This window comes from Rhamphochromis longiceps, linkage group LG11, assembly GCF_057381845.1.
Source record: "Rhamphochromis longiceps isolate RC_006_pf linkage group LG11, R_longiceps_female_GT1.1, whole genome shotgun sequence".
NCBI lineage: Eukaryota > Metazoa > Chordata > Actinopteri > Cichliformes > Cichlidae > Rhamphochromis > Rhamphochromis longiceps.
This window is the reverse complement of record NC_140567.1, coordinates 16,690,639-16,707,138: the sequence shown is the minus strand read 5'-3', so window position 1 is coordinate 16,707,138 and position 16,500 is coordinate 16,690,639. Positions and strand designations below refer to the sequence as shown.

Genomic DNA, 16,500 nt, shown 5'->3' with positions numbered 1-16,500 from the left:
TGCATTTTGGGAATTTGTTGGGTTGCAGATCCGTTATGCATCATGATCGTTAACCATATGGGCACAAGTGTGCGTAAAGGTACTTAAGTTTTTGCTGCCTTTAGCTTTCAACAGTGGCAGGAGTCTTTCCTTTAAGCTCCCCTTTCCTCGCTCTGCTTCTGAGCATGTGGGTATTTCCATTGCAGTCTAACCAACAAAAAGACCAGTTGCTTTTGGCCTTTGAGCTTCACCAAGGGACATTTAATCATCACAGCTTTACTAACCGCACTTTCAGATTTGCCAGACAATACAACGGGCCCACCAAACCAAGCCCGCTCCCAGGACCTTACACCCAGACACAGAGTTGAATTGGGTTTGTTCTCAGAGACCTGCATAATTATGCATGCCAAAGTGCAAGAGTGGAAGGGCTGTCTACGCTTGACCACCGTCTGAAGCTTGAGCTGTCTGCGAGTACATGCTGGAATATAGGAGCCCAGCATATCACAAGATTGTGCCTTTTGGAGTGAAACTACGAGGACCTGCTGACATGTCTGTCATCCCTGATCTCTCTTTGGGAGATACTGACTGACAGAAACATCACCTCTGCTCCACCTTGCTCTGCGCTTGTGTGCGGAGGTGCAGCCATGTGGGGAAAAAAACGCACGGAGAGTGTCGGGAAGAACATGGCAGCGCTGGCTGTTGCCACGAACATCTGCCGTCCGCAGCCCCACACGACATGGCTGGGTGGCAGCGGGCAAGCCAAAGCTTCCATGTCAGCCAAATTCAGGGCCCCTACAGTAGGTTAGAGCTGTTCGACTTAGGCTGGATAAGAAAGATGGAAAAAGAGGGCTTGTTTTCCCCCTCACTCTGCCAGGCCCTTTTTATAACATGGACACTCCTGCTGTGCATCATCAAGTCTGGTTAGTTTTGTGGAGATGGCTCTCTCAGTAGACTGATGACTGGCCTGACAGCCCAACTCCGGGCTCAGCTATAAGCCTGTGAGGAACAATATGATTTAACACCATCTCTCTCTGCACAGCGAGGATTCGTGTCAATAAATGAAGTGATTACACATGTTGCTGTGAGCCAGTGGAGCAAGTTGACAGAATCTGACACGGAGCTTCAAGTGTCCATGATCAAATCAGTGGGTTCCCCATCCAGACCACAGCTGAGGGACTTCCTTCTGCCAAGCATGTGCTATTAGATGACAAGGGACACTCGGTGACTCATGTCTTGACTTCAAAAGCACTTGGCGTGCAAACCGCGTACAACTGAAGTGCAAAATCAGATGAAAAAGAAAAAAGAAAAGTGAAGCAGTGACATTGTAACAGTGGTGAAGCACTGACGAAATCTCTTCAAAACTGAGCATCCTCAGCCACTGCCCCCCACCACACACACACACACACACTTTCCAGTGTTCATCATATAAGTAACAGCCAGAACCAGGCTGGGAGATAATGATGATAATAAGTTTAAGTCACAGGAACACCGGGCCTTCTCTGGGATCTGATGACCTCATTATTTCTCATTAGTTTCCCTGTGGCACCTAGATGAAGACTTTAAAGGTGGTCCAGAGGTTAATCCCGCTGGGAGAGTGAACCCACTCCCCTGTATCTGTTTCTGGAGCTGCTGGACTAGCCTTCTCACTGCTGAGCTGGTCGGTGGTCAGTATAGGGGCTTCTCCGGTGCCTCAGATAGCCCACGCTGTTCCAGATAGCCTTTTGGCTGATAGCTGGACTCTGAATGTCTGTCACAGGGATTCCCTTCCTAACCTGCCCCTCATGCCGACGACCTCTGACCCTCCGGCTTTGCCTACTTTCATTTCTAACTCCCATGCAGTTGCATTGATGTTGTCGTCCACCTCATCCATTTCCCAGCATGACATCATTGCTTATCTGCTATTTAGAAAACTAGATACCTGGGTGTTTGAGCCTTTGCCTGGCTACATCTGAAAAACTGAAACCAAGAGTGATGTTTTAATCAAAAACCTTGTCAAGTGCTTATGCTGCTTCTGCAAGGACATAAACCTCCGCACATCTGGGTTGCTCATATTTACTGTCAATAACCAAGGATTGCACAACAGCCCCAGTGCTTCAGAGTGCTGCCAGATGTTCTTGTTCTCCCGCTCCCTCTTTTATTTTTTGGTCCAAAAGCTAAAAGTCTCTCAGGTGATGACAGGCCTGGGAAGTGTGAGGGGTAAAAAGACAGCTTTGTGCTTTCCAATTAGCGCTGTGATTTATTTGCTCGCTCCCTGTATTGGGCTTGTTTTGTATCAGACCCAAGCGTTGCTGATTTAACTTCCTTATCCAGACAGAGGCAGGATACTTAAAAAGAACAGCAGAGTGCATTTATAACAGAACCGCTTGGTCAACGCCAGAAAATCCGTAATGAAACTAGAAAATATGTAGATGAATAATAATAATAATACAATAATATCAGATGATTGAATTATTAAAGCAAAAGCGATGTGTGAAAGCAGGAAATAGCTCAAGGAGCGAGTGATTGATGATGAGTCCACCTTCATTTTTCAGAATGTGGAGTGCAGCTTTATTGTGGAATCGCATTTATAACTAGCCTTATCTTATTGGTATGTGTGTGTTTGTGCATATGTGTGTGTGTGTGTGTCCATGGTTTGTTTAGACTGGTCGGGAAAGCGTGAGACCAGAGTGAGTGGGCAGAGGCCATACTTTAGGGTTCAAAGTGGAGCGGGAGGGACCCCCTTGTTTTGGAGGAATGTCGAGGAGGAGGCCTGATGGTTAGCTGAAGATGGTGTAATTAAGGGGTGTGATTGTGAGAACCTTCCCATCTCTGGGCCCTGCAAGGGTCACAGATAAAAGAGCAGCCCTCAGCCTCCACCACTAACACGTGAGAGAAAAAGCATGTAAGCTTATGCATCCTCATACAGGACACAATCAGCAGAGCAGACGACACCCTACACAAGAACCCAGCCTTCCAGTCTGAGGTGGATGGTGCCTGCAGGTTAAAGGTTTGGTTCACTCTGAATTTACTGGGCAAAAGAGCCACATAATGTTTCTGAGTAGCAACATAAATTAGACAGCCCCGGGGAGGCTCCTACTAATCATGTGGGCCTGTGCGTCGCCCCGTTGGTGTGGTTGTTGTAATTTCGCCCTGCCTGATGTGTTATTTGCAGAGAGCTTGATGACACATTGCCGTTGCCTTTCTTTGCAAGCGCGGCACAGGGTGTCATGTGCAGCACCAGGGTGTGGCGTGGGAGGATAAGTGCGCTGTTGGTTTTGCTGACTAAAGGATTCAGCATTTATTTAGCTGTGCAATAGAAAATCTTGTCGTCCCCGTCCCACCTTCCACTCCAAAAATAAAAACAAAAAACGCACTGCCACCCTTTCATATTGTAGCCAAAGCATCCACACAGAGTCGTCCGCTTTTGTGATCAAGAGCCACTATTCGCCGTTTAATGAAAACCCGAGTTCCGAATGATCTTTAGCTATGGAAACGCACGCGGATCGGAAGCGTGTGAAGTGATACGACAGCATATTAAGGACTCAGAGGTTCAGAGCTCCGGCGGGATGTGTTCTTCCTGTTTCAGCACGAGCATTAGTTGAAAACATGTGCGCTCATGTGCTGGATGTCAGTTCATCCTGTTGAAAGAGGTCAGCGTGACATAATTCCTCACCGGCTCTGCTGCTGCGTTTTCACACTGTTTGCTCGCTCACTGCGCAACAAGAACACGAAGGTGAAAACACATTGATGTCAGGGAAAACAAGTCCTATGATATAGACTAGAGCTCCGTAGAGAAATGAATCACAAAGCATTATCGACTTTTTCTTTTTTTTGTGGGAGAGACAGTATAATTCCTTCAAGGCCTCCCTCTTTCCCCAAAACCCCTTAGCTCTCGATCAGCTCCAGATGAGAGGCTTGCTGATGACTCTCCCTCTTTCTTTGCTTCTCCCTCCAGGGTGCAGGATAGAGAACTGCGAGTCCTGCTTCAGTAAAGACTTCTGCACCAAGTGCAAATCGGGTTTTTACCTACACAAAGGGCGCTGCTTTGATAAGTGCCCCGAGGGCTTTGCCCCGCTGGAAGATACCATGGAGTGTGGAGGTATGTGAAGTGAAACAAATATGTAGAAAAAATGGAAATGCCTCCTTCTCTTTTACACCTTTCTTTATCTGTAAACAGTATTCTATAACTTCTCAGTGTGAGTTGCTTATTAAAGAAAAAACAATGGGACCACACACAAAGAAGTTATGGCATCCAAGTAAAAGCTCCTTCAGCTTGCATTAATCTTGACCCCGGGGTATCTGTGTTGACCCCTAATAGCGCTGTGGTTTCACGGCACATCACTTTTTTCTGTCTTTCTCTGCAGAGGGCTGCGAGGTGGGTCAGTGGAGCGAATGGGGAGCCTGCACCAGGAGAAACAAAACCTGTGGCTTTAAGTGGGGTCTGGAGACCCGAACGCGGCACATTGTAAAGAAACCACCCAAGGACACAATACCCTGTCCCACCATCGCCGAGTCCAGGATGTGCAAAATGGCCAAGCGGCACTGCAGGAACGGTGAGGAAGTTACACAGCCATGTGTTGCTTTTTGTGTATGAGAAAGGCTTTCTGTCAGTCAGTCCCGATTTTATCCACACTCACTTTAAGGTTTGCTCTACTCGGGCCAATATTAAAGAAAACAGTGCACTTATCCCAAAGGAGAATTCTTCCCATCCTGTCAGAGTTCCACCTGTCTCATGTAACTCCTGTACCTGTGTTTTCAGAATCTGTTTTTTTTTGAGGTGTGCCGTCACATTTCCTTGCGTGAAATATCACAGTTTTTCCATGGCGGCCATAAGATAGCCTGCTCTTTTTCTTGGGTATATTTCCTCGCCCCTCTCTTCCATCTCCTCAGTGGAACTCTTCAAAGTACAAACTGCAGGTTTCCTCAATGGCCGTCTCTGTTTCCTCCCGTCAACTTGAGAGATATTTGCGGTGCGTGCTGCATGCATGTCAGGCCATTAAATGAGAAGTCAAATCTGGAAATTCTCAGTGTGCAAATAGAGCTAAAGGAAATATTTTTTTTTCAAAAAGTAAACCATTTTCTCTTAGATGGTCCAAACACACCATTTGGGGTGACGGCCTCAGTTAGTAGTGCTTTTAAAATAAATGTCTTTTCCCTTAATGTGCTTTTACGTCTCTCATAAACTTTGGATTAGAATAGGCCAAGTGTAAATATTTAATTCACCAAATAAGGAAGCAATTACAGTGGCAGATATCATTCAGCCTGTCAAAACAGTGTTTAACAGAAAGAGGAAAATATTCTAACCTTGAGGATTTTTCTCCATTTTTGGCCTAGACCGTTGAATGGGAGGGTCATTTAGCGAAGTGGTGAAAGAGTAAATAAACTCGAAATAAACCCTGATAGTTTCTCATATTTCAGCAGTACCGAGGCGGTTGCTGCTGTCTGGGTTGGAAACTGTGATTCCATGGCACATTTAGTTCCTAAAGCGCTCTGCTGTTTGTCAGGGAAATTCTTCCCAACCCCCACGCACCTCTTCATGACTTTGCCATGCCTGCTTGACCTTTTCCAAGAAATTTTATGACCTCCTTTAATTAAAATGTGGCATTTTTGTACATGGTTACTGTCGTCAGTTATCTCAAGCATGAAGTCAGTGATGGAGAGTTGTTAATTATGAACAGAGTGCGTAGCAGAAGCTTTTTTCCCCCCTTTGGATTCTTTAAAAACTCGACACCAGACTTGCCCATGTCCATCTTAGTTAACGCTACTGATGATCCAGTCTTTGTAAACCTCTCAGTACAGTTCCCTTTCCAGTGACTTGAGTTACATCTCTAGTGGTTACAAAACGTGTGTTAAAGTGTCACTGTGTGTGCATCTTGGGGCTCTCTGGGCTTGTGAAGTGCTGCGGTGGCCCGTTAAATAAAGGCAAATTTCAGACTTAGGCATGTGTTGTTAATTCCTCACTGCTTGTGAAAAATCCCTTCTTGGCAAAGGCCGGTGAAATGCAACACTCTACAATTCAAATAAATACAATGTGAAAATGGAAGCTGCTGAAGTAAATGGGAGGAGAAGCAGTGCACACATCTAGAACTGTTGCCTGGGAGCTCAGCCGACAGACGCCGGCAAATAATCACGTCCGTGAGTGAAATCCAAGCAGCGACATCCGGGACTGAAAAAGAAGGCGGAAACTGCAGTTTTTTAAGTGTCCACTTGAGGGGGGCTCCAAATACAGCTCAGTCCACATAGCTTCCCATGTTAAAATAGCTAACATTACAGGCGTAAAAAGAGAATTTTTACTGCCAAACATCTTCGGACTGTTTCAGCTAACGCTTTTAAACTGCATCAGTGCTTAAAGTTAAGGGCACGGCCACATTCACCAGTGCTGGCAGAGGATGCTTGAAATTGATTCAATCACTGAACTTGGACCTTTAGAGAGTTTATGGTGCCTGTTCTTCTTGGCCTGATTTTAATGCAATTATCTGAGAAAATACATTGCTCAGAAAATGATACTCGATCATCAAAGTGTAACAAAAAGTCTGTTAATGATCATTGATATAAATCTGTACAGTAAAGAAGCATAAAGAATTTTGAAATCATTTCACCTTGCTTGAATACAGATGGTGACAACAGTCCATTGTTCTCTCCATTCTTCAGACTAATTTTCTTAAGTTCTTCTTTTTGTTGGCATCCTTATCACTACTGGTGGCGTGAGACAATACCTCCAGTACATTCAGTTAGCACAGGTAGTCCAGCTCCTTCAGGACAACACATTGTATATGTGCTGCTGCAAGAAGATTTGCTGTCTTTCAGCAGTCTCTAAATTTTGGAGGATGCAGAAAGAAAGCTGCACAGGGCATCGACCAAAAACAGGACCAGTATCTGTTCTCTTGTTCTCAAGTGGAGGGCTGCCAGAGCCCAACAAAATGACTTCCAGTGTGTCCTGGGCTACTCATGTACAGGGGGGCGTGATGTCCTTCAGTGGGACCTGTGCTGTCAGTTTAGCACCATGTAGCTCAATTGGCATTCACCAAAGAATACCAGAATTGGTCACAGGTCCCACTAAAGGATGTCGGACCGTCATGGAGTCTGTCTCTGACAGTTTAGTCAGAAACATGCACATGATAAACCTTGCAATGCAGTAATCAATGTTTTATTTATACATAAAGCACATAGACATCAGCACAGGATTGTATAACTGCACATTGTAAAGATGCTATGGATTAAATGGAGACAGAAAATAATAGGAAGCATGTATCTATATGCTATTTATGGATGCATTTCAACACAGCCACGTATTTAAATTACACTGGACGTCACAGACAGATCCCTGTCTCCCAGCTCAGGCAGGGCACAAACAGACGCTACACGAGCGATCTTCGTTCCCTTTCTGTGTCTGCAGAGATTTAATCCCCCTGTAAAATGTGCACAAGAGGAAAAAGTAAAGCCCAGATAAAGTGAAGAGGTGAGTTTTCACATTGAACATGACGCACCGTCTGATGTCTTCAGTGGGTGTTGCCGATCAGTGTAAACACCGTATATCACTCGCACTGCTGGGATCCATTTGGGCCAGTGTTTGCTAGGAAAGCAGGATCCTGATTACGCAGGTTTGTGGCGCACGGACAGACAAAACATGCGGTGAAGGGTTCTGTTAAAGAAAACGCTATTGCAGCATTACAGCTGTACTGCATACATGACAACACATAGAATGAGTAGACAGATAATTAGTGTATATTTTCAGCATCCGGAGCCACGTTGTTTAGCCAGGAACATTTTGGTTGTCGTTCACGTAGTTCTCCAAACTTACAAGAAATAACAGTGAAATCCTGTCATTTCCAGGTGGGAATGACGGAAAAAAGTTGCAAAAATAACCTACATTTGGACCACCATGGCAACGCATTGTACCTTTGAGATGGTAAAATGCTCTTATAGCCCCTGGATCCCTGGAGCATTGCTCTGACCAGGCTAGAAACAATAAAGAGACATTATTAATAGCAGCTCTGACACTATCAGCACTGGCTTCCTCCCATTCCCTGACTTGTGTGTTGATGGGAATAGAGGATAGGTGATGTCTTTAAGGAATTCCCTACAGAGATTTCCCAGCAGCCCCCTGTCATCAGATTCACTGGTTTACAAGCAGATGTGTGCGATGAGTTTGATGCCCATTTGAAGTTCATTTTCCTTCTGCCTATCAAACCATCTTTGGAGTTGCCTCAGCTTTCTCTCTTTCCCCAGTCATGTTACTGTAATCTTTGAACAATGGCCGCTTCGGCGATGGCAGTGACATTAAATGTTGTGTAAACAACATAAAGCCTTCAAAACTCTTATCCCCGATTTGGCATTTAAGAGGGAGTAAAATCCAACACAAATGGCCCATTGTAATTCGGGCTCATGTCCAACCGTTTCTGCAAATCAGCTCTCAGAGCTGTATTTCCATAGGTGTTTATTAGGTTTCTAGGTAAAGGTAGATATTTGCGGCCAAGGCCAAAGTTAAGCGAACAAGCACAAAAAATTTACAATATGAAATTATGAAATAGTAAAAATTTACAGCTTTGCAAATATTTGGAAGTGATAACCAAAAGACATTTAGGATCTGGCTTTTTAGAACAATGTGCTTCAGTGTACAGTTACGCTTCTACGACTGCTACTCTGAGCCCGTGAAGACTCGCAGGCACATCGCTGACCTCATGGAAAGAAAAAGAGAGAAACAGAAAGAGGCAGAGAGAGGAAGACTAAGAGAGAAGGAGCATATAATGATTATCTTTGGCCATTGGATTATGTACCTGCACTTGGGAGAGCTGCAGGCCTTAGTGAGAGTATTGATCTCTCGTATGTGTAACCAGAGAAACCCTTTCTGCTGTAGGGCTCAGCTGAGGCCAAGCCCTCCATCCCATCAGTCATTTAAGTGCTTGGATCCAGCCACCACTAATACTGCCTGTCATAACTTAACTGTGCAGTTTATGTTTATACTGTAACTGTGATTACTACTTCTTCTGCTCCTGCTGCTCAGTCCATTCCCAATGCCATCAATTTGAACCTTGAGGGGTTTTTTTTTTTTAATACATTCTGAGGCAGGGGTGTAGAAGAGGATAAACCCACTTAGAATCAGTGTATCACCTCATCACTCCTCTGCAGTGTGACATCTCTAGGCCTTTGAGGTCCTTTGTCTCCATTTAAGCCATTGGACGTGACAGAGCAGTGGCACACTACCAACAGTCTGATGTACGAGACTAAAAGGAACGCAGATCCGCCCTGGATAGACCAGACTCCAGGAAGATTTGGTTGACTGGTGGGATTTTATGCCAGGTTCTGTCTGAACCCAGTCTGGTTCTGCGGTGAATCCACAGTACTGCGGACCCCCCTAGTCCTCACCGTCTGCGAACCATCTGCTCGAAAGTCTCTGCTCCTGTAAAATGATGCACAGAGGGATGGTGATTGCCTTAAATCCAATCTGGAGGAAGCTCAGCTCAGCCTGCTTTGTCTGTGGCAAACACCGCTCGCGACCCCAAACAATTCTGGATTCTGCCAGCGCTCGCATTTAAGCGAGCAGTTTATATGTATGCCTATGAGCGTGTGAGACACAATTTTGGTGTTTATACTCACCGAGCCAAGGGGTTTAAGCTCTGGCGAAAGATGCCACTCACTTCTGAGTATTTGAGTTACGCACTCAGCATGATCACATCTGAGTCTGGCCTGTGTTTGGCTTGGAAACCCGACATCCAAACACATTTCTGTGTGTGTTTTTGTCGGATGTAGCCTTCGACTATGAGGCCAGTTTTTTTTTTCCTGTTTTTTTTTTTTTTGCTTCTAAAACAGATGCACACTTTCAACTTGAGCCTAATTGATGGAGCGTGGTCTTCTCGGCTCAGCAGAAAAGCTCACAGCGCAGTGGGTCCAAGCCAAACAACGACAGAGCTCTGCTCGAGACACCGCTCTAAACTCTACCCAAAGCTCTCGACAGTAAAGGTTTGCACTCCTCTCCCTTTGTGTACTTATCTCATTATTCCAATTAATGTTCGCCGGGTGTGCGCTACAGGAAGTCAGTGGAGCTGGTGCACAGATGACAAGTTTCGCTCTGATTTCTACCGCACTACAATGGCAGGTGGTGATTAATGGCGATCTCTGGCCCGGGTAACATCACGGACAATCTGGATCAGTTCTTCCCGCCAGCGGGAGTGGAGTGAGGAGCGCTTTCCCAGGACAGAAGGAGAGCCCTAATTGGCAGCCACCCTGTCATAGTGATTATTTGTGCCTCTCAGTGCAGCCTGTTGTGACTGATGGAGCCACGGCTTAATCTACATTTAATAAGGCTGCTCCATAGGGGCTGACACAGTAGCTGGTGAGGGGGCCTCAGGAGCACTCTGCCTTCTTTGGAAAGCATTGATGGTTTGGCTGCGGTCACATGGGCTTGAGTTGGTGTCTGACTGTGATGACGCCCACCTGCCACCACCACCCACTGCACAAACACTCATCAATCATTGATTTAATTAAATTCTTACCAAATCTGGGGCAGACGAAAGACGAGAAAAAAAAAAAAGCGAATTAATTTAAACATGACAAATTCCATGTGTTGCACACATTGCTGTGGCTCTGTAAAACTGAGGTGAGCGTGTTTTGGAAGTTTTGCGCTGTGCTGGAGTGAATAAGAGCGTGGGTGAAGAGGACAGACACATCAACCTGTCACTGCCTTGGCCAGGTCTCCGGCATCTCAGTGCCAATGGCAGTTACGGTCACCACCACGGTCACACGCACAAATTAACACTTCATCTATCACGTGTGCGCATTTGTGCCATGATTTTCTCCCCATCTCTCCGCTTGTGTTTCATATCTCCCTAAAATTGATTGTCTAGGCTCTTGTCTGGACAGACCATCAACACGTGCTTTATGCCGATGGTCTCAAACCGAACCTTTGGGTTTGTTTTTCTGGCCTCTCGTGGTGGTGTTAAATCTTCCACTGCAGGAGAAAGTCATTACCGGTAGTCTTCTTAGAGACTTCTCTTCCCTGGGTACATTCCTTATAGGGCATGTGGGGGTGATGCTGGAACCCTGCGGGGAAACAGGGGTGTCTCTGATTAACTTCCCACTAAGTGTCCCTGCTCTCTGACCAAAATAAATATGGCTGCTGTCATTTTGTCTGCAACTGTCTTCAGAGAGCAATATTTGAAACACCCATGATCCTGCTGGCTTTTATATGGAGAATCCATCGTCATACCACAGGCATGAACCATAAACATGTGGAGGCCTTTCAAAGACCGGGGGGATGGAGGGAGGGGAGGGCGTTGGAAGAGGAGGGGTCAGTGGCACTCACTGGGGCTCCGTGCTCCACATTATTGTCATCTGGTCTTTTCCAAGCAGGAAGAAAGAGGAGGGGTGTGAGGGTTTTTTGTTGTTTTTTTTCACACTCTTTGGCCCAGTTAAGTTGTGGTTTTGCTGAACTGCCTTTTGTAGACTCGTGTACGCACATTAGATACAGACGTCCTCTTATTTGTTTGACTGGGCTTATTGAAATGTGCATTACTGCTGTCCTTATTCCCATTGATGCGAGCTAGCTGATGGCGACAGCCAAAAGTTGATGCTTGCGCTCACCCGTGACTGCAGACAGCATTTCACTGCAATCACACTGTTTTCAGAGAGGAACTCTGTCGGGGACGAGGGGACGCTGCGTCGGTTGCGCGGCTTCCGTTGTCGTCTTCTGGCTGAGGAAATGAGGCATATGGGCCGACATCAACAACCCCATCAAAAACAGACGTACACAAACAAACAAAGTGGCAGCAAACTGGTGGGGGGAGAGAAGGAGGTGGTAGAAGAGGGGGAGGAGGGGAAATGTTCTACAGTAGTGGAATGTTTTCATGTTCTCATGCCCCCCCCCCCCCCCCCCCCCCCCCCCCCGTTGTGCAGTGTATGGGCTGATATTACCCATGAAACGGTCATGACCATAAAACGACCAACGACCCCTTGATTGGTGCCGTTACACCCTGTGATTTTTTTTTTTTATTATTATTATTTTTTTAACTGCAGACAAGACAGTCTTTACAAGGATAGATGGAAACAGCTTCTGATTTGATCTTTGAAGTTGTGATGGATCATATATGTAGCACTCCTTGGCCTTTTGTAAAATATGTGACTATATGGAACCTGTTTGCCCTCTAAAAAAAATGTTTATTGAAGTTCATTGCTATGTATTTGGAGGTTACTATGGTTTTAGAGGCTTTTCCAGCATGAAATTATAGGAGTATAAGAGTCAACTCTGTTATTTATTGTAATTTCTTAAAGCTGAAACAAGGCAAAATGTAAAGCCATCATTTCTTCTCCAGTCTGAAAATATGAAGCACCCATAGCTTGAAGCAGGCCCGTGTTGGGGTTTGTCACCTCATATTTAAATAACCCGAACTGGTCAAACAGTGATCTGTCTGATCGCGCCCCATCCCTGCAACGCCTCTCTGTCTGCCAGACCTCCAGTCCGCCGCTGCTGCCAGCTCTCCTGTGGGGCCCACGAACGCTTTCATCTCCACATCCACAACACGCCAGACAGATGAGGATGCGTATGCACACGTGCGCACACCCGTTTACACCGCCCGAGTGTGAGAAACGTGTAATAGACACCGATAAACAGTAAAACAGACCTCACAGGCAGAACAAGTCACCGCATTATCTACTCTTTCCCTCGTCCCTCTTTCCATTCTCTTTTCCTGTCTCGCACTCGAATGACACGCTAGTGCTCGTGTATCACATATCACAGTGCGGGAATAAAGTGCATGCCACGGAGGAGGACGTGTTCGCGTGGCGCACATTGTTTTGAAGCGGCACTCTGTGGTCCTCACTCTCTAAGCGGTCTGGCTTGAGGAGAATAGAAGGCAGGCGAGGAGCCGAACGGGACAGCCTGAAAACATCTGGTCCACAGTTGCACTGGCTCAGCCTCCAAGAATCCCTCTCCACTCAGCTCCACTCCACACCACTCAACTCCTCTCCTCCTCTTTCCATCGCCTTCACTTTATTTCTCCATTGCTGCCGAGTGTCTGTATAGAGCCATCACAGCGTTTAATTACAGCTAGTGATTCAGAGAGAGAGGCTGTGGCTTCTGACCCACTCATGTCCATGAACGTGGACCCAGCGCAGAGACATGTAGACACAACAAAGAACAAGTATAGACCTGCTGGCCGTTGGCTGCGTGTATGTCTGGGGTGTTTTTCTATGTGTCTGTGTGAACTAAGTGACAAATACAGGGGGTGCAGACTAAAAGCACAGCCATTACGGTGGTAAGTAGAGGCCAAGCCCAGCGTACCAGCATTGAAGAACACTGCACTCTCATCAGCACACAACTAAAAGCAAAATGCCAGGGTAATGTCACAGGTTAACAATGTCAGCTTAAATGAGTGAATGCAGGATGTTAGTGACCCTGACATGCTCAGACTAAGAACAAAAAACACAAGCACAAAGTAGCTTCCACGAGCCAATCTGAAGTTATTAGCTTCTTACATGCTTTTAGTTTGGAGCGAGTGGCAGGTAGGGTATTTAACTTGATTGATTTTTAGCCACTTGTCCAGGACAGATCTAGCTGTAAGCTAATATAAGCTAATACTGACTAAGTAGTGTCTTATTAAAGTTGAAATGCTAGCATGTTATCAAGCTTTTGCCTATTTTTTTTCCATCCCAGCAGACACTGAGCCTTGTTGCCATGCATTTTGGTTCAGGTTTTTGACTACTTGATGAGTCTAGTTTTGAAAAAGAAATAGGTCAAGCATCTGATTCTGTTAAAGCTTACTTCTTCACTATGTCCAATAGTTTTACAGCCTGGACTCACCAGTATTTCTTTATTGTTAGACAATTGCAGGTGGCATAAGTGCACCAGACCATGAATTTTCAAAGGCAAATAGCAATTCATGCAATGTTACCATGGTTTGTTATTTTGTAAGCAATATATTAGAGGACAAGAATAATATAATGCAGCATCTTTGTATTTCTTTGGGTGGATGACACGTTCCTCTTGATTTAGGGTTTCAGCACTTTGATGTAAACAAAGTGCAATAATCCTTCTGTAACTACTTTTTGACGGTGTTCCTGAGGGGTCAAATTCACTGCAACTTAAGAAAACACCAGCAAAGAGAGAAATTCTACAAAAGCTCACAAAACACAACAGAAGTTGAATAAAACACAAACATAGAAAAAATAATGCAAAAGCAAAAAATAAATAAATCACAAAATAAAAGTTTTTTGGAAGAAACAATACTGTGACGGAACAGCTCCAAAAGTGAGTAAACGGCTAATAGCAAACATTTATCTGATACTTCGGCAGCTGGTCCGTCACATTATTGTGTCCCCAGAAACACTTCCATTGTGTTTTGTGAGAGTTTGGGTTTTTTTCTACTTCTGTTGTGTTTTTGCTGTTGCAGAGGTTTTTTTTATTTTTTATTGTTACAGTTACAGTTAGTTTGACCATGCAAGGGCACCGAACATTGCACTTATAAAGTAACACGCACAATTTGGATCTAAACGCTGCTATGATCATTAAGTAGAATTCATGGTTCACAGTCTACTGGAAGTTTTTGTTCTTGAGTTAGAGTATGTAGTATATCCGGTCTGCTGTCATTGGTCTGTGAGCCATCCACGGAGAAGACCGACATTGCAACAGATGAAAGCTGAACTGAAAATGAATACACAACGTACTTTTCGTGCTTTATTTTTTTGATCTTTGAAGTTTTTTCCGTGGTTTTCCTATTTGCACGGAACTCCTCTGTGGCTCCCTTCCATGTTTCGGCCCACTTTTCAACTAATCAGCATTTGGCACATGCGTACGACATCCGCGTCCAGCGACGTGCAGTTGTGATTTTGGAGTACTGCACGCGAGCACGTCTGCGGTGGGTGAAAACCCCCTCTCCGCTTGCTGCCCAAAAGGAAACGGACGCAGACGGACGCATTTGCAGGACCATAAATTACACTTTAAGGTTATTTAAGGTCTTCTCCAGTGTGTCAAAACAGCAATCCTACTGCTTGGATTTCATTTTAAGGGCAAGCAGGGTGGGTGTTGAATGACAATTATGTCTGTGTGACTGAAAAACGTCTTCCTAATCAGTGCTATGCCGTTGGTCAGACGATGGCATGCGCCAAATTTCTTCCCCTCAGATGACTTAGGACATTAAACTAGCACTCCATGTTGACAGTTTGACCCCAGAGTCCAAAATCGAAAATAAAGATGAACGTGTTTTCTGGTTGTACTCCTGATCTGATTCACCGCCTCCGGGCTTGGACATTTCAGATTATTCCACTGAAAACTGCTGTGTGGTCTCTGGGTCATAGCCAGTGACCCAGATCTCATCATCGGTGATGATCCTTGACATGAAAGTTGGGCCAATTTGACACGTTATTTGAGGTTTGTTCTCAGCTCAAGTTTGAGGTCTAAGGATGGTGAATTTGCTAATGCATACATGCAGATGGTCAGAATGGGACTATCAGTCAGCAATCCAAGTGCAATAGAAGAGCTGGAAAGCTCACAGAGACAATCCTGGTGAGAATAACGGGCAAATTTACATTTTTGATTGCACATAATACATTTTCAGTCCTCTTAGTCTGCTTGTCTGTCACTGAAATTACACAACAGAAATGATCTGGCTGAATTTCTTGAAACTTGGAGAAGTTACAGAAGAGCAAATGGTGCTTATCCAGACCTCTTTTAGACTGTGTTAGCACACTGGCTTTAGTGGCGCAAAGGGCATTTTCTCAGAGTTTGAATATTCTGTCATGTTAAAAATGGTCCGTTTAGTGCACAGAATATGATAGCGCTCCAAAGAAAATGTCAAGAAATGACTGAATGGGCCATTCAACGAAAGTCAACCTATTCCAGGTACCATATCAAATCCCCTCAAATGTAAATGCTCCTTCTCACTGGGTGGCAAGGTTCAGGACCATGATCCCAGCAGGCCTTGAGACAGTTCTTTCAGATTAGAGAGCGCTTAAGTCTTTCTTTGATTCGATTCCTTTCTCTTGCCCCTGCTGCATCTATGACAGATGCTGGAGTACACAACTCTCTCTCCCTGGTGAGGTGAGACCATGAAACGACTGTTGAAATTGCACTGTAATCACGCACAGCTAAAAACAACAAGAAAATGTCTGCCATATGCCTAAAAGCCCTCTGTTTGTGTTCTTGTGAATTTAAGGGGGATTATTGACAAGGGAGTGAGTGGTGCCTGGATAGAGGAGCTGAGCCGGCAGTGACTCTTATTGCTCGTGTCTGTGATCGGATCTGTCAGAGCCACTCAGCTGTCTGTCTGTCTGGTGTTTGACAAGTGTTTGATGCAGCACAGGCCTTAGAGAGGATCAAGCCCTTCCTGAATTGGCTTTACCTCTCTCCCTGTGCAACAGGAGCTCAGCGAACATCAAACGCATCTCCCCCCTTCCTTCCTTTGTGAACTAATGAACTATTTTTATCAAAAAATATGTGCCGTCTGTGGGATCACTGGAGGAGATTGAACAACAGCACCCTTTGAGAGTTAGGTGAACAATCAAGGAAAACAAAAAAGTGGCTGCCAGCCTTGATTCTCTCATCACTGGCCA

The 16,500-nt window shown here is 45.2% G+C and overlaps 1 protein-coding gene across 3 annotated transcripts in view; it reads left to right on the top strand.

The window, feature by feature from the left end:
• rspo2 (R-spondin 2) overlaps positions 1–16,500 on the top strand; it is a 59,678-nt gene that overhangs the window by 30,925 nt on the left and 12,253 nt on the right. For all 3 annotated transcript variants that reach the window (XM_085422514.1, XM_085422513.1, XM_085422516.1), the window contains 2 exons: positions 3,914–4,057; positions 4,323–4,511. In XM_085422514.1, the coding sequence (XP_085278640.1) occupies positions 3,914–4,057; positions 4,323–4,511 (333 nt within the window). The remainder of the gene's footprint in view (positions 1–3,913; positions 4,058–4,322; positions 4,512–16,500) is intronic.